At 55.2% G+C, this 24524-nt stretch overlaps 1 protein-coding gene and 4 non-coding genes across 5 annotated transcripts; all 5 read left to right on the forward strand.

Moving 5' to 3' along the window:
- Nucleotides 1-1492: 1492 nt before the first annotated feature.
- Nucleotides 1493-7752, forward strand: Rpl3 (ribosomal protein L3). Its single transcript, XM_004845582.4, has 10 exons — nt 1493-1521; nt 2431-2623; nt 3219-3387; nt 4008-4143; nt 5253-5439; nt 5840-6000; nt 6654-6755; nt 7075-7170; nt 7412-7531; nt 7654-7752. The coding sequence occupies exons 1-10, from the start codon at nt 1519-1521 to the stop codon at nt 7696-7698; spliced, it is 1212 nt and encodes a 403-aa protein (XP_004845639.1). The 5' UTR covers nt 1493-1518; the 3' UTR covers nt 7699-7752.
- Nucleotides 1989-2052, forward strand: LOC147827464 (small nucleolar RNA SNORD43). The gene has a single exon (XR_015452381.1). It is a non-coding gene; the product is annotated as a small nucleolar RNA SNORD43 (small nucleolar RNA).
- On the forward strand, nt 3952-4007 carry LOC147827465 (small nucleolar RNA U82P). The gene has a single exon (XR_015452383.1). It is a non-coding gene; the product is annotated as a small nucleolar RNA U82P (small nucleolar RNA).
- Nucleotides 5506-5599, forward strand: LOC147827466 (small nucleolar RNA U83B). The gene has a single exon (XR_015452384.1). It is a non-coding gene; the product is annotated as a small nucleolar RNA U83B (small nucleolar RNA).
- Nucleotides 6906-7000, forward strand: LOC147827467 (small nucleolar RNA U83B). The gene has a single exon (XR_015452385.1). It is a non-coding gene; the product is annotated as a small nucleolar RNA U83B (small nucleolar RNA).
- Nucleotides 7753-24524: the final 16772 nt, after the last annotated feature.

The following is a 24524-nucleotide window of genomic DNA, read 5'->3' on the forward strand; positions in this document are numbered from 1 at the left end:
GGTGTACGCCTTGTTCTGGACCTAGGTGGTCAGGTAACAGGAACATGCACAATGTGTAACCTTAAAATGTCATTGTGCTCTACGGGATAGCTTTTAGGTCTGAGACCTAACAAATGATTATAAATGTATTATATATTGAAGAATCTGTTTCTTAACAGACAACACATGCTATTTTGGACCCTCATTCCTTTGTCTTTCAAGCTCACTAGTGTCTAAGTACTTGCCAAATAACAGGTATGTACTATATGTATGCAGGAAAAACAATATATATACAGGGCTCAGTACTAGCTGTGGTTTCAGGCATCATTTGGTGGTCTTAGAATGTATCTCCTGCAGGTAAGGGCGAACTACTGGATTCATTATTTCCTTACAAAAATATTAATATGCTTCATCAGAGTGCTGATTACATAACACGATACGTGCATGCTGTTGTACCACACTAGCTTACATAAACCCAAACAATGCTGAATTTTGAAGCACTTCTAGTGCCAAAGATTTTCAGTAATAGGTTAAGGATATATCAATATTGCCCCTCAGGGATGCTGTGAGGATTTAAAAGTTGTTTTTCGTTTTTGTTTTTAACAGCAATGAGTGAGTGCTAAGGCCAGGCCCAGAATGGAGTTGGCAGGGTGGGATGAAGAGTATAACCAAGTCAGGAGTTCTGGGCGGCAGCTTCAGGAGTTAATGCCTAACGTCGGAGAAATAAAGGAGTGCCATGGGAAGTAAGCAGATGATATCTGATCCTTACAAAGGTTTGCTGGGAGCCTGACTCCAGGTCAGGACTCAGACTTGGGAGACCCAAAAAATGAAGCGCGTGACACTGCAACTGGGTACTGGAACGGTCAAGATGAGGCTCGAGGGAGGCGTGCCCAAAATCAAGAGGTAACAATTTGGGTCTTTTCACCCAAGCTCGCTAGCTTCTTCAACAACGCTGCAGAATAGCAGCAACTCTTGGCGTGTGTGAGGTGCTGACATGGACCACGATATGTAAAAGCTCTGGAAATGAGGCCCACAGCAGGGTCCCTCAATTCCGGAGATGACTGTATTCCAAACGAAGAGATACAACGCAGCCATTTTTTTTTTTTTATCATCACCTTTGAGCGCTGCCGTATGTCGTATATTCGTCGCACTTTAAACCCTTACGCAGGGGCTGGAGATTTAGCTCAGTGGTTCCGCCGCCTGCCTCGCAAACGCAAGGTCCTGCGTTCGATCGCCGGTACCAACCCCCCCCCCCAAAAAAAACCCAAACCCTTACGCAGTATCTCCGCAGCTGTCACTAAGTTTGAACCCAACCACCCGCTGTACGGGCTCAAATTCATTCCCGAAAGAGGACATCTACATCTAAACAACTGCCTGGAGTAGGAAGGCGAGCTCGGAAATGGCGCCCCATATCTGCCCTCTGACCTGACGTTGGTCGCGGGCGCGCGCTCGCACGCCGGAAGGGGCGGGGACACACGTAGCCTTATATATTGCGAACTTCGGTCTGGCCGACCTCTACCGGCAGGACGTGAGGCGGAGATGGTATGTGGTGTGTTTGCTTTCGGTCTTGTTCCTGGAGCCAGTAGAATGGAATCCGCAATTTATCGTCGCCATCTCGGTGTGGCTGCCGCCAGGGCCTTGTTCTAGGAGCACCTGGGACACAGCAGGAACAGCGATTAAGCCTATTTTACGGAAACTTGCAAGCCCTGTGGAGAAGGGAGCATGGATTAGTTTGCGGCCTGCGAGTCGGCCTGAGAGGCCTTGGGGCGGGAGTAGTCCTGGAGGCCTTACGTTTAATAGAACTATGGGTCTTTCCCATCAGATTTGCCGTCGTCATCGATAAGGGCCCATGAACAATTTGCCGGGTCAGAGGGCCTTGAGTGGAATCGTTGAGTGTTTTGGACGGGGAAAGAGATGCAGGAGGGAGGGGGGATTTTGATCCGGGATTGTGGAGGTCCTGTTTTGAAATGTCTGCTGCAATTCGTAAGGCCTTTAGAATTCCCAGAAACCACAAATGATGAACTTAATGACGGGCGGACAGAGACTGTGTGCTGATTGTCAAGTTCTGATTTGGCTCTGGGTTCTAGTAGCTTGCGTGGATCAGGCTGGTGCCTGTTGAGGGAACTAGAGGGTTCTATAATACCATCACCAGCTACAGGTTTTTGTGGGTCATCTTTGGAGAGTCATCCATAAAACCATCTGTTAAGTGATATTTAATGGCAGTATTTGATTTTTTTTGGTGTTGGGGAAATTGTGTGGTTCACTTTCTTTTAAAACTTGGAAATTTTCAGCCCAGGGCATGTTGAGAATTGTCTTCAGATGTAATACTAACTAGCTCAGTACTGGTAACCTGGGAACCTGCTTAGTACGGATTCAGTATTTCTGAAAACACTTAGAGCTGCAGAGAAGGGAGAGCTACCTCGGTTTGGGTGCTAATTATTTTTTCCTTAGTCGCACAGGAAGTTCTCTGCTCCCAGACATGGGTCCTTGGGCTTCTTGCCCCGGAAGCGCAGCAGCAGGCATCGAGGGAAGGTGAAGAGCTTCCCCAAGGATGACCCTTCCAAGCCCATCCACCTCACAGCCTTTCTGGGATACAAGGCTGGCATGACCCACATAGTGCGAGAAGTGGATAGGCCAGGATCCAGTACGTACACTGTTGTCCTCAGGAGGGTGGGAATGTTAAACTCTAGGACTGATTGACACTCACAGGATACCTGTGGAGCTTTGGAACATGTTGAGAGTAAATTTGCCAAGGGCCACAGTAGTGTTTAGCTTAGGTGATTTAAGTAGGGACTGGAATAGAAACTGCCTTCACATTTTGATGGTTTACTTAGTAGTGAGCCCCCGTGAGTAGAACACAGGCAGCATTGGCTACTGAGCTTGTGGTAGCCAGTTAGTCACCTAACATTATTTATCCTCAGTCAAAGTCAGCTGTCACTGTTGTACTTAGGACTCTGAACACATTTGTCTTCCTGTAGAGATCCTGATAGATTTCTCTCGAACTGAGCCCAGTCTAGTATTTGGCTAAGGTCTGCATAGTTTGGTTTAAGTTAAATGCAGGTTCACACAGTGGGAAGTATAAAGGGAGGACAGCCCTCGTGTGGGCCCCACTCCTGCCAAGCTCCTGTAAGCTGAAGCAAATTGCTCTCCCCAGCCTGATAGGCACTTGACTATTTTCTGCAAAACCCTTTGTGGTCATTTTTTGCCAGTGTACTCAAGTCTGGCAACTTTCTTTGCAGAGGTGAACAAGAAGGAAGTTGTGGAGGCTGTGACCATTGTGGAGACACCACCTATGGTGGTTGTGGGCATTGTGGGCTATGTGGAAACCCCTCGAGGCCTCCGGTCCTTCAAGACTGTCTTTGCTGAACATATTAGTGATGAGTGCAAAAGACGCTTCTATAAGAACTGGTAAGTGGGACGTAGGCCATGCAGTCACCAGGTGGGGCTGCAGAACAGGGAGCACCCATGTCTGGCCTCAGCTCTAGTGGGAAGGAGCTGCTCTGTTCTCAGGCTTTGTTGCCCACCCCCCCAACAGGATGCTACCTGGAGCAGACACCTTCGTTGTGTATGTAGCCTAGTTAGTGGGTGTTGTTTGGCTGAGGACCCAGTTTTCCTGGGTTGCTAGGTAGTCCTCAATCCATCCAGAGACCAAGAGACAGGAGCAGGATGATTCTACCCCAGTGATCATGGCAAGGGCCCCTGTCCCTGGGTTGAATTCCTTGTTTCCTCCATTACTATTAGAATGGTCCACCCACCCCAAGGTAGAAAAAGGGAGCTTTCTGGTACTCTGGAGCAAGAATTGTGTTGTGAATGTTTGTGGCTTGTATTAACCTTGTGGCCCTCTGCTCAGCTCCGCTCGGCTGTGCCCGATGAGCTCCATCCAGGCTCCGCTTGCCGGTGGAAAAGGCTCAGAAGCCGGCAATGAGCCCCATCCCTACGTGGTGCCAGTGTGCCTTCCGCTCTCCCCTCAAAGGGGTGATGAAGGCTTGCACCTGGTCCCCTCCCCCAACTCTGCTCTGCTCCTGAAGGCATAAATCTAAGAAGAAGGCCTTCACCAAGTACTGCAAGAAATGGCAGGATGACATGGGCAAGAAGCAGCTGGACAAGGACTTCAGCAGCATGAAGAAGTACTGCCAGGTCATCCGCATTATCGCCCACACCCAGGTAAGCAAGCATCCAGTGTGCTGCTTGGTGGCTTGGAGGTGTCCGTCCCAACCCCCCACCCCCTTCACACACACACACACACACACACACACACACACGCACTCACACACGCACGCACCTCCTGCTGTGCCAGGGACCAAACCTCAAGCATGCTAGGTAGGCCTGTGAGGCTGTGAGTCCCCTGAAAGGTGCCATTTGATGGCTTCTGGTTGATGTCAGTTCCTGGTGATTTTTATTTTATTTATTTATTTTTTCCTGGTTTTTTGGTACCGGGGATTGAACTCTGGTCCTTGCGCTTGCGCAGCAGGCAGCGAAACCACTGAGCTAAATCCCCGGCCCTCCCAGCAATTTTTATATTTATCCTCAATTCTTTGGAGATTGACTCCCTGATAGAGGTGATAGCCCCCAAGCAGCTTCTGTGATGTTGGAAGCTGCTTCCTGCTCTGGGTTTCTGGGGTCACTTCTGGACTGTACTGTCCAAGTCCTGTGCTGGATAAGCTTCCTCTCCAGCAGAGTGCGCTGTGTATTCATTCTCTTTGCAAGGGAAGCCATAACTTTCACAAAAATTGAAGTGACTGACCCCACTGGTGACACTTAGACCACCAGAAGGTGCTCCACAGTGGGGAAGTGCTGGCTGGCCACTGTCCTTTGAATCTGACCTGAGGGAATTGCCTTTCTGGCACTTCCCTGGTTGCAGGTGCTCACTGTAGCACTGTGTGGTTAGGGACAGAGATACTAGCACAGCCTGTTGTTTGTTGCCCAATTGCTGAAGGCCCTTTAATTAAAAGTTGGGTGTAGATTGGCTACAGCAAACTCCAGAGGAACTGGCTGAAAGGTCAGTGACAGGTGGGAATACAGGCTACTAGGAACCCAGGGTCTCCTTAAACCTGCCTGGCCTGGTGTGGGCCCCATTGGCTCATCCCTACAGTGTTTCAAGCACCACAATTCAAAGAGGAATTTTTCCTGCTGCCAAATGAAGGTGGTCCCCATACTGTGTAGAGGTGCAGTGACTGCCACATCCTTGATGTCTGACTATGTGCCCCGGCCTCAGGTTCTCCTCCAGAGGAGTCCTTGAGGCTGAGCTAAGCCACGCATGCTCCTTTTCCTAGATGCGCCTGCTTCCTCTGCGGCAGAAGAAGGCCCACCTCATGGAGATCCAGGTGAATGGGGGCACTGTGGCTGAGAAGCTGGACTGGGCCCGAGAGAGGCTGGAGCAGCAGATCCCTGTGAGCCAGGTGTTTGGGCAGGACGAGATGATCGATGTCATCGGGGTGACCAAGGGCAAAGGCTACAAAGGTGAGCATTGCCATAGGCCTGGGTGTTCTGTGTTAACCGGGGCGGGGGTGGGGTGGGGGTGGCCCAGCTGTTCTGTGATGAGGTCCTAGAATGTGCGCTGGGCACAGCGCCTGAGTCACACTGAGGAATCTTTCCCTGTTGCCTTCCTTCTGAGAACAGCCCTCAGCAGCTGGGGTCCTGTGGGGCAGGGATGATATCCTGCTGTATGCTTGGGCTCCTAGAGCCCACTGCAGAAAGCAGACATGAGCCTGGAACTGTAGTTCAAAACCAAGCAGTCATTGGGCAGCGTGTGCTTCTGTGTAATGTCCTAGGCCCCAGTGCCACATTTGAACCCTAACTGGGAGTTCACAGCTAGAAGGGCCAGGCCTCTGATGGTATAGTAATGACATGTGTCCTCCAGGGGTCACCAGTCGCTGGCACACCAAGAAGCTGCCCCGTAAGACCCACCGAGGGCTGCGCAAGGTTGCCTGTATTGGAGCTTGGCACCCTGCCCGCGTGGCCTTCTCTGTGGCACGTGCTGGGCAGAAAGGCTACCATCACCGCACAGAGATCAACAAGAAGGTGAGCTGTTCCTCCCTGGGAAAGGAGAGCTCATCTGTGCTGGGTGTTACACTGCTCAGTGGTCAATTTCTCAGCCAGTTCTGCTTCCTAGGTGTCATTGATGTAAATGCAGGGAGAGTCCAGCCCTTGGTGTGACTTGGGGGTTATAACACCCTACAAGGGGTTTCTTAAAGCCTTCCTTCGCTGTCCACATCTTAGTGTCTGTCTACCCAGCCCTCTGGGCATTTACCAGGAGGAACATACAGTACACATGTCCTTGCATGTGGCTCAGGCCAGTGCAGGGAAGGTACTTGTCCTTCATTTTTCTGACAGTGCTAGGGATCAAACTTGGGGTATTCTGTCAATGAGCTGCACCCCAGCATTTGATATATTTGTGTGGTACTGGAGATTGTACCTACAATATTTGCACTGAGCTATATTCCAAACTTTTTTTTTTTAAGACAAGGTCTTGGTAAGTCACTTAAGTTGCCCAGGATGGGCTCAAACTTCAGCATCTTGAGTAGCTGGGATTACAGGCATGAATCCTCATGGCCAGCTCCTAATGGTGTATTGGTTGCCTTTGACCCTGCTCCAGCCTAGTGGCTGGCTTTCCCCCTGGACCTCCTGGCCGCTGTCTTTTGCAGGTGCTATATAACACTGGTTTTTCTTGTCAGATCTATAAGATTGGCCAGGGCTACCTCATCAAGGATGGCAAGCTGATCAAGAACAACGCCTCCACCGACTACGACCTGTCTGACAAGAGCATCAACCCTCTGGTGAGTGCCGGGAGCTGGCCTGGGCCTGTAGAGAATCCTGGCCCTCTGTCTGCCCTCTTGTTGGGTTAGGGGCAGGCCTGCTGCTGCTGTTGGCCTGTCTGGCTGCAAAGTCCCTGACTGGTCTCTGCCCAGTGAGGGCAGGGTGGCCCAGCTGTTCTGTGATGAGGCCTTGGAATGCGCGCTGTGCACAGCGCCCGAGTCACACTGAGGAGCCCATTCCCTGTTGCCTTCCTTCTGAGAACACTTGGCTGGGGACAGTCTGAATCTGGGGTAACTCCCCATTCAGTGCTGACCCTCATGGCCTTGTTTTTAAACCCAGGGTGGCTTTGTTCACTATGGTGAAGTGACCAATGACTTTGTCATGCTGAAAGGCTGTGTGGTGGGAACCAAGAAGCGAGTGCTCACCCTCCGCAAGGTGAGTGTGATGCTCAGTCCCCCTGTGGAGGCTCACAGGGCCAGACTGGAGGGGGTGTGGGTGCAGAGGAAGGGCCCTGGATGCGGTCCTTTGACAAAGGCTTTGAAGTCCCAGAGGAGGAAATGCCTTGCCTGGCCTTGCCTGGTCTCTGCCTCTTTGTTCTACTCATCAGCCCTTGGGGCAGGGGCTGCTCCAAGGGCTCCTCTGTGAGCCACAACTCACCGCCCTCCTTGGCCTGCAGTCCTTGCTGGTGCAGACCAAACGGCGGGCTCTGGAGAAGATCGACCTCAAGTTCATTGACACCACCTCCAAGTTCGGCCATGGCCGCTTCCAGACCATAGAGGAGAAGAAGGCGTTCATGGTGAGTCCCACCTCTTTCCTCGTGCTGTGGCAGCAGAGACCTTTGTCCCCCAGCTGTGGATACCTATGCTGCTGCCTCCTTTCATCCATTAAAATAGCCTTGCCCACCCTGTCTCTCTACAGGGACCACTCAAGAAAGACCGGATTGCCAAGGAAGAGGGCGCCTAACAGCAGGAACACCCTCGGCAGCTGGTGGGGTCTCAATAAAATGTTTTCCAGTGACTTGTACTTGTTCGTGTGACTTGGAGTAACTGAGGCTGTGGGCGGTGGAGATAAATAGGCCCAGCTGATGGCAGCTGGAAGTCAAGCCCAGGAGCACTTATACAGCTACATGTGTTTGTCACCAGGGCCAGACAGGATCTGCTGTTCATACTGTTTGGGTGACGCCAGTGCTGTGGAAAGGCAAAGCGGGATTGGGTGTTTTCTGGTGTATTTGGTGACACTGGTTGCTGTGGGCATAGCCAACCCTGGGGCTGCCTAGTGTTCAAAAAAGGCAGTTGGATCCTTGCAGGGCCAGCTTCTGGTCTGGGTTTGAGGTTTTGTACCCAACTCGGCACAGGCCCTGGGCAAGAGAGGTGTCCCGTGGAAGTGGAGCTGAGCTTGTTTGCTTTGAGAGGCCCTGATGTCCTGTCTTGTGTACACAAAAGTGACCTGTCCAGACCTGGGGCTGAGGGTGCTGCCTTATAGCTGTGACACTTGATTGCCCTTCTCAGGGCCACAGCATCCACCTGTGACCTTGGGCCCTCAGCAGCTGGCATATCCAAATGAGTAGCAGGATAGCCGGATGTGGAGTGACGCTTAACACAGTTTGCACCTCCCTGAGGTCCTAAAATGTCCTAAGGACAGGTGTCTAAAATTACAGACATGCTGGGGGAACTGGGAAGGTACAGGCTTCTTGAGGCTCCCATGGTTTTTTTTTTGTCACTGTAGTTGAGGCTGGCCTCCGCACTTAGCACCATGTGTGTTTCTGGGAGCCTGGTACAGGGAAAGACCTCGGTAGCCCTGTGTTCTGGCTAGAGGTTCGCTTGAAGGCTGTGGCCGCCAGGGGGCGAGAATGAGCAGCGCCTGGCTGGGCCTGCCCTTTTGACCTGTAGAAGCTGTGTGGGGCAGTCTCCTGGGACCTGCACAGCCCAGGGAGTTGGGCCCTACTGGCTGGACTATGGCCGCCAGGTACCCCTGGCAGAGAGGCCTGGGCTGTGTCCCCAGGACCCTCTTGTCTCCCATGTCCAGTCCTGGGCACTGAGTCCGGGGTCCTCTGTCAACCCCTGGCCTCAGCCTGTGGCCTCCCTCCCACCTTTAGACTGGACCTTGTGCTCTGCCCAGAGCTCTGCCTGGCTGGTGTGGCCACGGTGACAGGGATGTGGGTCCCAGAAAGCCAAGGTGCAGGGCAGTCTGCAAGGTGGGGGATGGCAGGAGCCTAGGGCTACGTGTGTGAGAAGCCGAGAAACCCTTGGCCAGCCACACCCGGGCCCTTGTCTGCCCTGCCAGTGGGGTGACCTTGACCACATCTCAGGGACTCCCAGCCCAGAGAGGAAGTGGGTGCTGAGGTCCAAGAAGACCTGATGCAGGTAATGGCTGCAAAGGAGCACGGAGAGCCACCACCCCTGGGGCCATTGTTGAGCCAAGGAGCATCTCGAGGTCCCAGTTGAGACGCATAAGATACACACAGATAAGCAAGACAGCTTTAGAAGTGACTGGTGTGAAGAAATAAGACCACTGGGGCAGAGTGGTGAGGCCTGTCTGCCACCGGAAGGTGCAAGGGTCTGGCCAGTGGGCCTAGGAGCCCTATGCCCTGGCAGAAGGAATAGCTGTGCAAAGGCCCTGGGGCTAAGTGAGGACTCAAGGCTTTGATCACTGCAGGAGCCCAGCTTCCCTAGCACTGAGCCTGGCCCACAACTTCTCCATAAAGGACAGTGGTGGTGCCCTACAGAGTGGGGTCTGCTGGGGTTCTGGCAGGCTGTGGGGCAGCAGCAGGTGGGGTGCTGGTCATTGTGCCCCTGCATGTTGCTCGGGGCACACTGCCCAGTGCCTGTGGCACACACTTCCTGTCACGCTGCCTTCAGGAGAACCCCCAGATGGGCCTCACCAGAATCCTGCGGTGACAGAACATGGAGCCTCATTCCAATCCTCCTGAAAAAAACCCAAAAACCTGCTGGGAATTTCTGAGCAAGTGGGAACAGGGAGGTGGTGGCAGGAGCTGCCATTTCCTTAAAAGGCACGACAGAGCAAGTGTCTTTGTGGAGCTCACCTGGAGATGGCCCAGGGCGAGGAGGTGTGGCCAGCCGGGGTCCTGCAAAGTGGGTCCGGGTCCGAAGCTCTGCCCTCCGTCCCCTCCCCACTGGGCCCCTGGCGCCCCCTCCAGTGGCTTGCTGCACGCTGCTACTTGCCCAAAGCTTGCTGGGTTCCCTGTCCTCCCTCCGTGCCATGTCCCGCCAGTCAGCCTGGCACCTGGGCTGGCCACTTCACCAGCACCAGGGCCACTTCTGGTCCAGCCTCTGGTCCCAGGTGGTTCCTTCCCCTTGGAGCCAGGCCCTGGAGCCCAGGCTGGACCATCAAGGAAAGGGGCTGGACTCAAAACTCCTGGGAGGCAGAAAAGCAATGGCCAGGGCCAGGAAGTGCAGGATGGAGGGAGGAAGAATGCAAAACCTTCCAGCGCCCAACCTCACCTACCTTTGAATGAGGATCTGCGTTCTCACTGACTTTGGGGTGGTGCCAGCCACAGGTGGCAACGATTATAACTGTCCTGGTTCCCATCAGGCATTGAGTGCTTTTCCCAGAAACCAGGCTCTTTGGGGTGCCTGCTGGCTATCATTACCTCATTTTATAGATCAGAAACTGAGGTAGAGAGAGCCAGACATGGCGGGACACACCTTACCAACTCTTAGGAGGCTGAGGCAGGAGGATTGCCATATTTTCAAGGCCAGTCTGGGCTACATAGAAACTGAGGTGGAGAGAGGACAAGTAATGTGCCCAGGGCAACACAGCACTGACAGGGCCCTGAGCCCAGGCTTCCCTTAGCCAGGACCTGTGCTAGCAGGGGAGTGGAAAGCACACTCTGGCTCGAGGGAGGAGAGTGCTCATTTATTGAGCACCTACTGTGTGCCATGGTTTGTGTTTAGCTCTCAGAGATCTTAGTCTCTGCAGCGATCGTTCCCATTTCCCAGATGGGAAAATGAGGCTCTATGTGGTTCAGAGGCTTCTGAATGCCCCAGCCAGGCCCCTTACAGATGATCCTAACAGCCCTGAAGGAAACTGAGGCACAGACAGGTCAAGGAATGGCTCCTCAGCTCAGACTCCTAGGAGTGGTGAAGCAGGAATTCAGACTCAGCCTCCAGGAATTAAGTGCTTACTCTCTGTCCTGCACCACCCTTGCTGAGCAAGGCCACCAGAGTTGGTAAGGAATGGGAGGCCACACTTCCCAGCAGCCCCTGTGGCCCAGGATCCCTTTACCCTTGCCCCAGCCCCAGCTCATGCTGTGACCTTCTATCTTCCTGATGCCAGTGGCAGGGGCTGCTTCCCTCAGATAGATGGGGTGGAGCCAAGTACCACAGCCAGCCCTGCCCTCCTGGGGACCTGTCACCCATGGTGGCCTGTAGGTCACCAACTCCATGTGACAGTGGAGAAGTGGCCCCTCCCTGGCCTCTGCTTGGCCAGGAGAGGAAAGGGCAGTGTGGAAGGCACTGACCCGGCTTCCTCTCCTCACCAGCCACTGTCTGGTCACCAGCAGGCCCCTCTAGCATGTCTGGCACCCACCTAGTCCTGAGTCTGGTCACCCAGCCCAGGGTAGAAGATGGGGACCCAGGCAATGGTCACAAATGGTGTGATGACAGCTGTGACTGCTGAAGGTTCACCACACCCCAGTCACAGGCCAGGCAGGGTGTGCTTGAGTCCCCTCCATAGGAGGAAGGGCGTTATAATCCCCACCACCCCACAGCTCCCAGGAAGATGCACTCCAACATAGACACAAGCCCCATCCTGTCCCCCTCCACCCTGTGACCCTGTTTGCCTGGCAATGCTAGGGCCCATTAAGAGGTGGTGCCATCACCCATTCATACACAAAGTCATCGCCACCCGTGGTGGCAGGGCTTACAATCCGGAACCACTGCAAATCAGGAACTTCTTTCCAGTGCTGGGTGAGGAGCCTTCGCCACGCACTGCTGACCACCCAACCGGAAGTGGCCCAGGAGCCAGGCTGAGGTCCCTAGAGGTCAGCATCCTGGGCCACGGGGCAAGGGTTAGGGTCCTCTGAGGCTATGGAGGGACAGACAGAAAGCTTAATGTGTCCCTCTGAGTGCTTTATGGATATATTTAACCAAAGGCTTTCTGTGGCTCCTTACTGCGCATTTATTCACATGTCAGCAGCATTGATGAAGCACCTACTGTGTGTTAGGAAGTCAGGGCTCCCCACGGTTTCGGCCCAATCTGCCACTCTCAGGGCTGTAACAAGGATTAATTTATTAACTATTATTACTATACAGTGCTGGGGATTGAACCTAGGGCTACAGTGAGGATTAAATGGGGTATATTTGTGTATTTATTTATTTTGGTTTTTTGAGACAGAGTCTCACTATGTAGTCCAGGCTGACCTCAAACTCATGGCAATCCTCTTGTCTCAGCCTTCTGGATTGGACCTTCTGGGTCCCCATCCTGGGGGTCTGCTGGGATTATAGGCATGCCAGGCCTGGCTAATTTTTGAAAATCTCATTAATATTCAATCCTGAGGACAATCCAGAAGTTGTGATCATTCAGAGACATGAAAAAAGAAAATGTAGTCTCCTCTGCCGGGGAGTGCTGTCCCCAGTGCAGAGCCAGGAGCTATAGCTGCTCACTCCCTGCAAGAGGGGCCTCTGAGCGTCACTGTAAAAGAGCAAGGCACAGAAAAAAGGCCCTGATATGGTGATATCTTCTCATTTCCTTTCCATACATGTGAAATACTTTGATTCACTTGAAACATGCAAGTGGTAAGCTGGAAGTGGTAGCACACACCTGTAATCCCAGTTACTCAGGAGGCTGAGGCAGGCAGGTCACTGCAAGTTTGAGGCCAGCCTGGGCTACATAGTGAGTCCAAGTCCAGCTTGAACTGCATAGTGAGACTCTGTCTCAAAAAACAAAACGGGGCCAGAGATTTAGCTCAGTGGCGCTGCACCTGCCTCACAAGTGCAAGGTCCTGAGTTCGATTGCCGGTACCAAAAAAAAAAAAGCAACAAGAAGACCCTATTCCAATTGCAGCCTTCCTCTGCTCTCCATAGCTCCTACTGTATGCAAAATAAAAGCCCAAGTCACCACAGTGGCCTTGGCCCTGCACCTCCCTAATCTCACCTCCCTCCTTGTCCCAACCTGGTACATGGTCACACTGGCCTCCTTTCTGTTCCTCTAACAGAGCGGGCCGGCTCCTGCCTCAGGACCTTTGCACTAGCTGTCCCTCTTCCTGGCCCACTGATCCCCTAGAAATGTGAACATCCACCTTGTCCTCTGCCCCACCTCCGCAGCCCCCTGCACCCCCACCCATCTCGCCTGGCCTCTGTCCCTTACCCGAGGACCTACCTGCTCACCGGGCTAGTGAGGCCAGGGACCTTTAATTTGGTCACCATCATCCAGACTTCCAGAGAAGTGGGGGGGGGGGATGTGGTCTGGAGTGTGTGAGAGAGAGGCGAGAACCCCAAGTGGCAGCAAGTTCCTCAGAGCAAATTTAGGAAAAGCAGAAGTGAAAAAGGCTTGGGCAGTAGAGGGCTTCCTGCAGCAGGGGCAGGCGTCTGCGGCTGTGTGGCCAAGGGGGGCTGTGTGGCCTGCATGTGACAGGGGTGGGGTGGGTGGCTTCTGGGACAGGGGATGTCTCAGGGCCTCAGGGTTTGAGCTAGGAGGCCCTGGCCCAGCCATCTCGGGATTCCCCAGGCTGTGGGGCCCGGTTTCCTGTCCGTCCCTCCCTAGGCGTAGCACCTGAAGGGACTGCACATGGGCTCTGGAGTGGACCTTCAGAGTCCCCATGCCAGCTCTGTGCCTTGCTATGTGCTCTTGAGGAAGCGAGTCAAGCACACTGTGCCTCAGACTCCCAGTCTGGGAAATAGGGAGAAGACTTTGGTTCTACTTCCTGTCATTGTTGCCTGGATGTGATGAACCAAGGCAGGATGCCGCAGGGCTGGAGTGCAGCGAGGGCTCCCAGGAAGGCGTCTCCTGAGCACCCAGGTGTTGGGGAACCAGCCCAGCAAAGGCGGAGAGGGAAAGGGCTGCAGGGGTAGGCAGAGGGCAGAGGCAGAGGGGGCCATGCCCGGCAGGATGGGCACTAGGCCAGGGGGCAGGCACAGCGTCGGCTCCTTGAGCACCAGGCTGCTTGGACTTTGTCCTGGGAAGTGAAGAGTCAGCAGAGGCTTGGAGGCCACCGCCCTTGGCTTCCGGGTCCAGGCAGATGGGAGACACCGTCAAAGCACAGGCAGGAGGAGGCACTTTCACAGGAACACTCCCGGAAAGCAGCAGTAAGGGGCGCTGCTGGGGCTTGGCAAAGACCCTAAGGCAGGGTGAGCCTGGGGCTCCCCACAGGGCGGGACCTGGCCACAGGAACAGCAGTGTCTCTAGATGGGGTGGTGCCAGCCTGTAATCCCAGCACTTGGGAGGCTGAGACAGGAGGATTGCCATGAGTCTGAAGCCAGCCTGGGCTACTTACATAGAGTTCAAGGCCAGCCTGAACTACATGGCAAGACCCTGTCTCAGAAACACAGAACAAAAGAGCAGCAGCGCTGGCTGGCTTTGGACACACCATTGCCCACTCTGGTCTCAGCTCCCACTCCCCTGCCTGGGGCTGACCTGGCCCCACTGGCATCTCTCTGCACCAAAGTTCTGCAGTCAGGGATGGGGACGACTAGGATCCACCAGAGGCCAACTCAGATGCTTTTGTCCAAGGCTCCACCTGCCTCAGTTTCCCCTCTGCACTGGGCTGGAGGTTGGGCAGAGAGCGAATAATGGTTGATTGTCAAAGGCCTTGCCCGCCTCAGGGGCCAGATGCCAAGGATTGTTCTCCATTCCGAGGAGGGTAGGCCCTTCCTGCCAGGAGAAAATTCCAAGCTCCCAACAGCCTGCGGGCGGGGAGAGATCCCGCCACCCCTGGTGACCACACACCCGCCTCCCCAGCCTTGGCATCCGAGTTCTTTCTTTTGCCTTCACTCTCGGCAGAAGTGAAGGAGCCTCCGAGGGAGGAGGAGGAGGAGGAGGCCCTGGGCCTCTCTGGTTGTGCTCAGAGCACCCCTCTCTTCCCCAAGCCTCCCCCGAGACATTCATTGTTCAAGTCCCCTGCTAGGAGTGTTCGGCCTAAAGATCTATTAGTCTGGGTGGTGTCCTGTCCCCTGAACAATGGGCCTGTTACCTTGTCACCGAGGAACTGTCTGGTTCTAGGGCCCCTGTAGCTTCCTCTATCTAAGCTCCTGTTTCGGGAAGATGGGGTCCCTGAAATTATTTGGTTCTCACAGTTCTTGGGCCTGGGGTGGAAAATGTTGCCATATTCCCTGGTCCTGGGATTTTCTGGTGGTCAGAAAGTGTGGTATTCTTTCTTTTTTTTTTTTGGTACCAGGGATCGAACTTGGGTCCTTGCGCTTGCGCAGTAGGCGGCGAAACCACTGAGCCAAATCCCCGGCAAGAAGGTGTGGTATTAGAGTGTTCTAGTTCGGAGGTGCTGGGTAGGTGGGTGTGATGGCTCACGCCTGTACTCCCAGCACTCGGGAGGCTGAGGCGGGAGATGGGTGAGAGTCCCAGGTCGGCCTGGCCTACATAGCGAGACCCTGTCTCAATCCCCCACCAGAAGGAGCTGTGGTTGTAGAGTTGGCCCCAGGTGTTGTTGTGACACCACTCTGTGGGTTGGGAATGTCCCAGGTCTGGGGGCCGGAGGAGGGGCGGAGGCAGTAGTGGCCGGTGGGGGTGAAGGCCAGGTGTGCTGGTGTGGGCATTGGTGGCAGCTTCAAGACGGTGCAGGGCAGGGGCCGCTGCCTGAGCCCATCACACCTGGCCATAGCCCAGGAAGCGGAGGGCTCTGTGGCAGGCCACTGGCTCTGCCCTCCTGGTGACTCCTCCCATTGCCCACTGAATGCACAGGGGCTGAGTGGGCCAGGCTCACCTTAGGCAGCGGGTTCAGGCTCAGGGGGCAAGGACAGCCCAGGGCTCTCTGAGTCTGATCCCAGCCAGCCCCGGAAACTCTCTTCCTCCTGGATGATGTGCTCTGGTTGGAGACTGACACCTGCTCCATGCCCTATCTTGTCCCCAAGTACCCCCGGCCATCTGGGATGAGTTGGGGGCTGACTTGGGCCCCTGGAGCCCTCGATCTCCCCATCTGGGCATCTGTTGCTCTCTGCCGCCTGCCCAGGCTCCCCTATGCCCTCCTGGCTCCCATCATGGGGTGCCCGCCTCTACTGGCCCCACTTGGCGGCCACCCAGCAGCCGTGGGAGCTGGAATTCGGAGCGGTCCCTGGCGTGTGCACTGCTCCTGCCTGCCTGCTGGGGCACCTCCTCTGACTCAGGGCCAGGAATTCCTCCTGCTTGCTCCCCACAAGCCCCAGGGGAGGGAAGGGTGCTGTGGGAAGAGCCAGAGAACTGGCTGGAAGTGGGGAGTGGGGAACAGGGGAGGGAGCCATGACGGGGGACACCTGGCAGGCAGGGTGGGAGCCGAGCGGGAATCTTTCTCTTCTATCCCATCACGTGCACAGGTGACCAGTTTTAGTTCTTCTGTACCCTTCTATGGTTCCATTATTCTTGAGACAGGGTCTCACCATGTAGCCCAGCCGGGCCTTGAATTCACAGTGATTCTCCTGCTTCAGCCTCCCAAGTCCTGGGATTACAGATGTGTCCCACTATGTCTGGATCTCCAAGCATCTACCGAGCACCTACTATGTTCCAGGGTCTGCACTAGCTGCTGGGGTACAGCCAGGGGGCCACAGAGAGAAAGCCTGCCCACACAGAGTCGAATTCTTGCTCTCAAAGATGGACACCTGGGGCCACTTCAGCAGCAGAGGGACTGGGAGGGTCTCTCGGCAGAGACATGTGGTAGGGACAAGGCACGGATATCAAGAGCCCGAGAGAAGGGAGAGGCCAGAGGCTCTGCTGGGCTGCAGGGAGGCAGGGAGGTCCAGAAAAGGGGGTGGCTGGCCAGAGGGTGGAGGCTCCCTCTCCCTGGAGCAGTCAAGATCTGGGTTCGTAGCATTTTCGAGGTCCACGGTGTGGGTATCCCCACCGCACTCCATTTCCCACTCTGAGGCGAAGTAGCCCAGGGGCGCCCGTAACCCAGGAGCCCAGGTCACAGTACGGCCTGGTGGAGTCATGAGCAGGCGATGAGTAGGAAGTATTCATGCGAGTTTAAGCACTTCAATAATGACAGCGCCTCAGAGCTAGCTTGTCAAATTCCTAGAAACTCAGTAGGAGCTGAAGAAGATAAGGAATGAGGCCGGGACAGCGGGCAGAGGGCTCCGAGCCAGGCTCCTGTCTCCCCAGTCTAAGTCCTGGGGTGAGGCTGCCCTTGGAGCCCCAGGACCCCGGGAGCACAGCCCCTGCCACCTGCCAGCCTTTGTGCGTCTCCTACCACCCAACCCAGTGGGGTACGAGGGACCCCAAGATGTCCCAGGAACCTTGCTGGAGGGCAGAGTGGTTCTGGGAGACGAGTTCCAATCCCGAATCTGTCCTCATTAGCTGCGTCAACTCCACATAGCCACCGCCCTCTGCTGACCTCAGTTTCCCCATCTGTCAAGAAAGGCACCCTTCCCAACTCCTGGCCTCTTAATCTGGTTTCCAAGGCACCCCGGCCTTTGGCCACTGATCATGCTTGGCCTGAGGGTGCTGATGCGTTTCTAGCCCTGTATTTTCCCCTTTTTCTTTTTCTCCTTCTGGTGATGACTTCTAGACACCCACCTGGCCCTGCCTCAGCTTGCCTGGTCCTCCAGCTGTGCTGGCCCAAGCAGTCTGGCTGTCTCATGATGTCACTGCTAGGGAGATGTGACTTCAGGAGGGGCATACCCTGCCTGGTCCCTGCCTCTGAGGAGCCCCCCGCCCCGCTCCCCGGGGCCTCCCCATAGATCAGAGCCGTAGCCAGCTGTGTGATGTTGGGCAAGTCACACTCCCTTGCTGGGCCTTGACTCTTCTCCTGAAATAGGGGTCCAGCCCCAGACTCTGGCCAAAAGAACCCAATGGAGAAGACCCAGGAGGTGGCTGGAGCTGGTGGCAAGAAATGCTTCCCCCAACTACATGGATGATGCCTGGGACTCTACTTTCATGGTTTTAAATGTCACCGATGCAACGCTGCTGCTTGTCACCTCCAGTCCCGTCTTGGGCCTGGCTGCCTCCTTCACCCTCTGGAGGCTGCTCACCCCTGAGACAAAACTTGGGCCTTCTTGGCCTTCACCCCACCTCCATCCAGTTGCTTAAGTTAGATTTCTTTTTCTTTTTTTGGTACCGGGGATCGAACTCGGGTCCTTGTGCTTGCGCAGCAGGCAGCAAAACCACTGAGCTAAATCCCCGGCCCAGTTGCTTAAGTTAAAAGCCCACCGTCATATGGTTCCTGGCAGCACCTGGCGATGTCCCCAGGAGCAGAAGGCAGAGCACAGAAGAGCACATCTGGCCCGTACTCATGAAGGTCAAGCGAGCTGGGCTCCTGCAGGTGGGGTCGGGAGCCGCTGTGGTGGGGGGTAGGGCTGCGGCGGGCCAGGCTGGGCTGAAGGCAGCTGCCCAGCGTAGGTTGTGATCACCAAGCCCTTTTTATGGGTACACTGAATTCAAAAGAATCTAATCCTTGGCCCTGATTCTTCCCTCGCTCATCTACTTCACACAGCAAAAGATGTAAAACTCAGCCGGGCCTAGGGATGCACACTTGTAATCCCAGCACTCGGGAAGCTAATGCAGGAGGACTGCGAGTTTGAGCTCAGCCTAGGTGACTTAGTGACTTAGAGAAACCTTGTCACAAAATAAAAACCAAAAAGGGCTGCCAGGCATGGTGGCACATACCTGGAAGATGAGGCAGGAGGATCGCTGCAAGTTTGAGGCCGGCCTGAACTATTCTGTCTCGAACAAACAAAAACAAACAGACAAACAGACAAAATTTAAAATAAATAAAAATAAAAAGGGCTGGCAATTCAGTTTGGTATGAAGGCCCTGGGTTCAATCCCCAGTATCACACACGAAAAAGAGAGAAAAAGAAAAGAGAGAAAGAAAGAAGAGAGAGAGAGAGAAGAGAAGGAAAGGAAAGGAAAGAAAAAAGAAAAACAAGTGAACATGTAGATCAGATAGCAGGAAGGGCTAAGCAGAAGGGAGCAGGGTCAGGGTGTGGGGTGCTGGGTGCTGAGGACCTCAGGTTTCTAGCATGGTTCTCTGAACAGGGCTCTGAAGGAAGCTAGGGAAGGAGCCAGGCTCCAAGGGACAGGTGTTGGGAGGGTTGCCGTATAGGGCTCTTAGAAGGACAGCAAGGAGGGGGATTTGGGGAGTGGGTGCAGTGTGAGACAGGGATTGGAGGAGGTAGAGGGAAGAGGCTTTGGGACGCTTAAGATGGAGCAGACTTCATTAGCTATGGGCACTTATGATCCAACCCTGGGTCCCCACCCCGGAGCGCAGAGTGTGCCTGCCACCTCACCCTGGATCCTGGCTCTGAGCGACTGCCTGTCTATAGCCCAGCTAGGCTCAAGATCCATGCAAACATGCCTGCCCGCTTCAGCACTGGCACCCGGGCAGGCTTGCTTTGAACACACTTTCTCCCCGGCTGCTCCCTCCCTGCCCACACCGCTGAGCTGAGCTGTTCTCCCAGGGGCTGGAAAGAGCGTGGGCTGGGACTCTGGATGACCTGGGTTGGGTGTCAGCTCAGCTGCCGCCTGCTGGGTGGCCTTGGCAAGCCGCTTCTCTCCCTAAACGTCTGCTTGCTGGTCAGGAGAATGGGGAGATTCAGGGGACCAGGTCTGGGGGAGCGAGGTGTGGGGGTGTAGGGCTGGAGGAGGCTGTGTCCTTGGGGCAGAGCAATTAATTGGGGGTGCAGGGACCTGGGGTTGGCAGGTGGCCCTGTGACCTGGAGCAAGTCACTTCCCTGCTCTGACCCCTGCTTGGTTCCCAGGTGCACGGCATACTGCCCCTTGGGGCTGGGGACTGAGAATGGGTGCTCTGATGTGCAGAGCCCCACCTGGGAAGGGGAGGGTGTGGAGGTGTCATGGGCTGCAGGCGAGGACATCTCAGAGTGTCTAGGGCAGACAATAGGCACTGTGTGTGGGGTCAGGGTGGGGCGGGCAGTGTGGCACCCAGGCAGGAATGCACCTGGCCTGTCTGGGAATGTGAAGGTGCTGCTTCCCTCGGGGCTGGCTCCCCAGAGGTGGCTCCTGCCTGGCAGCCTGCCCGCCCAGTGACACTGGGGTTTGGGTCGGAGCCTGGGTCAGCAGGAAGCTGGGGAGGTTCTGGTGGGACCAGGGCTTCCTGGGCCCTGGAAGAATGACAGGGCTGTGCCTCTGACTTGCTGGGGGACTCCTGCTGGGCCTCAGTTTCCCCACCTGTGTAAATGGTCTCTGATCACACTGCAGGGTTTTCCTTGGGCTAACCCATCTCTCTCCCTCATGGAGCAGGGACTTGTCACAGTCACGACTCTGTCCCTAGGCCTGGAGCACAGCCTTATCCCAGCCGGAGCTGGGGCTGACTGCATGCATTCTTTTTATTACTTTTTATTATTCCTGCTGTCCCCAAGGCTTTTACCCTCTGGTTGCCCATGCCCTGGGCACTGGTCTATGAGAGGCGGAGGGAGAGGGGGTCTTTGCCCTGCTCCTCACCCACCTCATGCTCCTGGGGCCCTGCCGTAGCTCTGCAGACCCCCGCCCCTCCTGAATGGTCCTCTTCTCCCAGGACTTGGTTTCCTGCCAGGACACTGTGAACAGGCTTTGTCTTTCCAACCCCAGGCTGGGCAGCTTTACAGATAAGAAACCAAGGCCAGAGAGATGATTCCAAAGGCTCTGGACCCTGAACTTGGAGTTCCAGGGTCTGAACCGGGTCACTTGTCATCCCCCAGCCTGGGCCTTCATTCCTGGGCAGCACTGCTGTGTGCTCTCTGATCCTCCCGGCCTAAAGGCTGAGGCGACTCAGCTGGAATAGGAACAATCGCAATTAGGTCCTGGGGCTCACTTCCGCCCAGCCCTGGGCCCGGCGCCAGCCCGGCCTCCTCGCTCCGCTCCTCTCAGGGCACAAGGGGTGCATTTCGGGCCCTGGTTGAGGTCTCCGCCCTGCAGCCAGGCAAGGGCACCAGGAATCGCCAGGTCAGCGGTCCGCTGTCTGGGGCCCAGATAGCTCAGGAGCTCCGAGGTGGCCCAGGCTGCTGATGACCTCATGGGTCTTTCCCACGCCTGAGTCACCGCAGCTCACTGACTGACCCAGCGGACACCTTGGGAGGAAGGGAGGTGGCGGCTTGGTGGGTGGGCAGGGCGGGGCAGGCCTGGCCTCAGTTGCCCGCTGTGCAGGGCAGATGGGGAAGGAGGTGGAGCTGCCTCAGGGTGCTGTGGGATGAAGGTGCCCCTGCTTCTCTGGGCCTCAGGGGCCATGTCACCCCCCCACGTACACACATGTTCCAGCATGGCCTGCGGATGTGGCTGCCCCAGAGCACACCCTGGCTGTCCCCTCTCCCTGCTGCCCTCTGCATAGGTGTGAAGAAGCCCGGTGAGGAAGATGATTCACCTTCCCCACTTTCTCTTCCCTGAGGGTTGTGGACTTGAACTTGACTGTTATCCTTAGAAGACAGTGACTCAAGCCAGGCATAGTGGCGCAAGCCAGTAATCCCAGCACTTGGGAGGCGGAGGCAGGAGGATCGCCATGAGGTCAAGACCAGCCTGAATTACACAGCGAGACCCTGTCTCAAAAACAACACACCAAAACCAACAAAAGAGACAGTGGCTCAACCATGGGGGATTAGAGTGTCAAGTCTCAAGGATGACCGGGTTACCGAGCACTTACTAAGTGCCGGGCACATAGCATCCTCTTGGCAGACATCATCTCCCTGATCCTCAAGGCTGTCAGTGCTCTCATTTTGCAGATGGGACAACTGAGGTGCAGAGAGGAGGAGGGACTCACTGAAGGTCACAAAGTCCTGGTGGAGCAAGGTCTGACATAAGCCCTGGATGCTTCTTGTCTGAGGAATTTTGTTTTTGATTTTTGAGACAGGGTCTTGTCATATATTCCAGGCTGGCCTTGAACTCACTATATAGCCCAAGCTGGCTTTGAACTTGCTGATATCCTCCTGCCTCAGCCTCCTGAGTGCTGGGATCACAGGTGTGTGTACACACCTAGCAGGAGGAACTTTCTTGCCCCATGTTACTCTTCCCAGCCTGCTCTGTGAGCCCAGCCCTGCTTCCTTAGGGACCAGGAGAAACTGGGGCAGGGCCCGGAGGGCTGGGAGCTGCAGGGCAGCCTCCTTCACACCCCAGCTGAGTCACAGACCCCAAGGGTGGCTGGGGAAGGGGCAAGGCTCCCTGACCCCCTGGTGGGGTTAGCCTTTCCCACTGCTGCCACCATTAATCTTTAAATAGCCAGATGATGAATTAATTACCCAAGATCCTCTGAGGCCCGGTCCAGTGTATCCGGTGTCGGTGACCTGGCGTCCTCTCCCCAGTTTCCCAACGCCCATGCTCAAGGTGGGCAGGAGATGCACGACATAGTCTCCAGACACACAGACACTGGCAGGGTCATGGTCAGCGCCATCTGCAAATCGCTGGTCCCAGCACAGCCTGCAGGGGACAATGACAGGGCAAAGGACTGGTGGGCTGGGGCCAGCAGAGGAAGGGGGACAGAACCCTGGGGGACAAGGGGAGCTTGGTTTGTCCCTGTGTCCTCAGTTCTGAACCCCTCTGTCCCTTCCTCAGTTGGAGCCTCAGTTCCCTCATCTGCCAGCAGGATTGATGTTCCCATCCTGCTTTTCTTTTCTTTTTTTCCCCCCATCCTGCTTTTCTACTGGGTACAGGGGAGAATGAATCTGTCTTACCCAGGACACATGACTCCTAACGCAAGAGGTGACCTTGGCCAACCCTTCTTCCCCCCAGACTCAGTTTCCCTGTCTGTGAAACAAGGGGGCCATGAATGCCCAGGATGCTTGAGGAGCCTGTGACGACTGGGGGGTCGTTGGTGCCTGTCTGGGCTCTGGGTCCCCTGTGGTCCTCCTCTCTGTCCCCCAAAGCAGGGCTGGGCTGTGACTGCTGCTGGTCATCCTGCCCAGAACAGGGCAGCCTCCTTACCTGGAGCTCCAGGGACCCCACTGTGGTGACTTCTAGCCTGGTCACCAGGGCAACAGTGGGAGAAGAGAAGCCTCAGACACCAGGCTAAGATTGGAGCCATGTGGCCTGCAGGCAAGGAGCACGGTGAGCTGCCAAGAGCTGTAAACCCAGCACTCTGGGAGCCTGAGGCAGGAGGATCTCAAGTTGGAGCCCAGCCCGGGAAGTTTAGCGACTGAGACCTTGTTTCAAAAAAGAAAAATGAAAGATTTACCAGGTGCATGCTTCATATCCATTCTGTCAGTGGCTCTGTTCCCTGCCTCACATACTATCAGGGAGGCGGCTCCACATTCTTACTCCCAAAGCTGACTCCTCATCCTCTCTGGCCGTTGGGGTGTCTTCGAGTCCTTTGTGTGGCTCTGCCGACCCTCATTTAATGGGCCCTCGCTGAGATGCCATGGACACCTTCGCATTTTCCCTCTGCACATGTTCTGTGGTGTCCAGAGGCTCTGAGGACCCTCAGAAGGAGCATCTCCAGGTGAGAAGAGCACTCACCTTTGCAGCTTGTTGGGTGTGGTCAGGGTGAATCAAACAGGTTAGACAGCTGGGACATTAGGAAGGGGAAGACTGTAGAAAGAGGCTTCTGCTTCCAGAGAGTTGGATCTTTCCAACCTCAGATCACCAACTTTTAGGGCACAGGGGGAGGGGACCTTGGAAAGACATCTATGCTGGAGACCCACTCCAATTGGAGGCAATCCTCCTGCCTCAGCCTCCTGATAGCTGAGATGATAGACATGTGTCAGCTACCACACTCTGCTAAGGAGCAGATGACTTCTAAACTCTACCTGGGTTTTTAGCCCTCAGGAATGGGTAAGGAGAAAGCAGAGGAGATAGGATAGGGGCTCCGGAACTGAGGGTTTCCTGGGGAGCTCTGACAGGAGCTCAGTGAGGCCCCTCCTGGGCCTGGTCATCCAGCTCCTCTGTCCCAGGGGTGGTGCCCCTTTCAGGCTAAGGTGCCAGGCCAGGTGCTTGGCACACACATGCACAGATAAATGTGAATGGAAAGGGAAGGGGTGAGGGTGGAGAAAATGGGGCCATCTGCCCCGGGGGTGAACCTCAGGTATGACTAGAGATCTGGGGTCTGGGACCAGGCAGGAGGCTCTGGGGGAGACGTTAGCTGCCTGCCCTGAGCCACCTCCAACCCACTTTGGGGATTTTAGACCATGGCTTCCCCTCTTCTACTGACAAGTGGGAGCCCCAGGGCTTCCCTGGAATCTGGGCTCCGCAGATGCTTGGTCAATATGGTGGCAGCAATACCAAGGGAGTGTCTGGATCCAGGCTGGAAGAACCTGCAGCTTCCATGTCCACCTCGAAAAGGCACCTGCTTGAAACTTGCCATCCATGTTGTAAGGAAGCTCAACAGCCCCAGGGAAAGACCCAATGGAAAGCAGCTGTCAGCCTGCAGCAAGTGGCTCCAGCTGATGTGCACAGAGCAGATCTTTGAGTGACATGAGTGATCGAATTTGTTTGAAGCCACTAATTTTGTTTTGTTTTGTTTTTTGAGACAGGGTCTTGCTATGTAGCCCAGGCTGCCCTCAAACTTGCAGTGTATGTACACTAGTATGGGGGCTGGGGGTTATGAGTCGGGCTGCACATGCTGACAGTGCAGGCCTTTGTGTGTCATGTTTACATGTTTGTTCACATGTGGATACCTGTGAGTACTGCATGAGCACCGTGGGTGCAGGGCACACACTTTCCTACACAGCACTGTGCATGTCATGCCCACGATCCCATATGTTTTTGTGTAGCTGT

The sequence above is a fragment of the Heterocephalus glaber genome, unplaced genomic scaffold, assembly GCF_053883595.1.
Source record: "Heterocephalus glaber isolate CG9 unplaced genomic scaffold, H.glaber_assembly_v1.0 deba00001444, whole genome shotgun sequence".
Lineage (NCBI taxonomy): Eukaryota > Metazoa > Chordata > Mammalia > Rodentia > Bathyergidae > Heterocephalus > Heterocephalus glaber.

Coding starts and splice junctions, on each gene's coding strand:
- Rpl3 (XM_004845582.4), top strand. Junction 3,388..4,007: donor AGACGCTTCTATAAGAACTG/GTAAGTGGGACG, acceptor CTGCTCCTGAAG/GCATAAATCTAAGAAGAAGG. Junction 6,756..7,074: donor ACAAGAGCATCAACCCTCTG/GTGAGTGCCGGG, acceptor TTTTAAACCCAG/GGTGGCTTTGTTCACTATGG.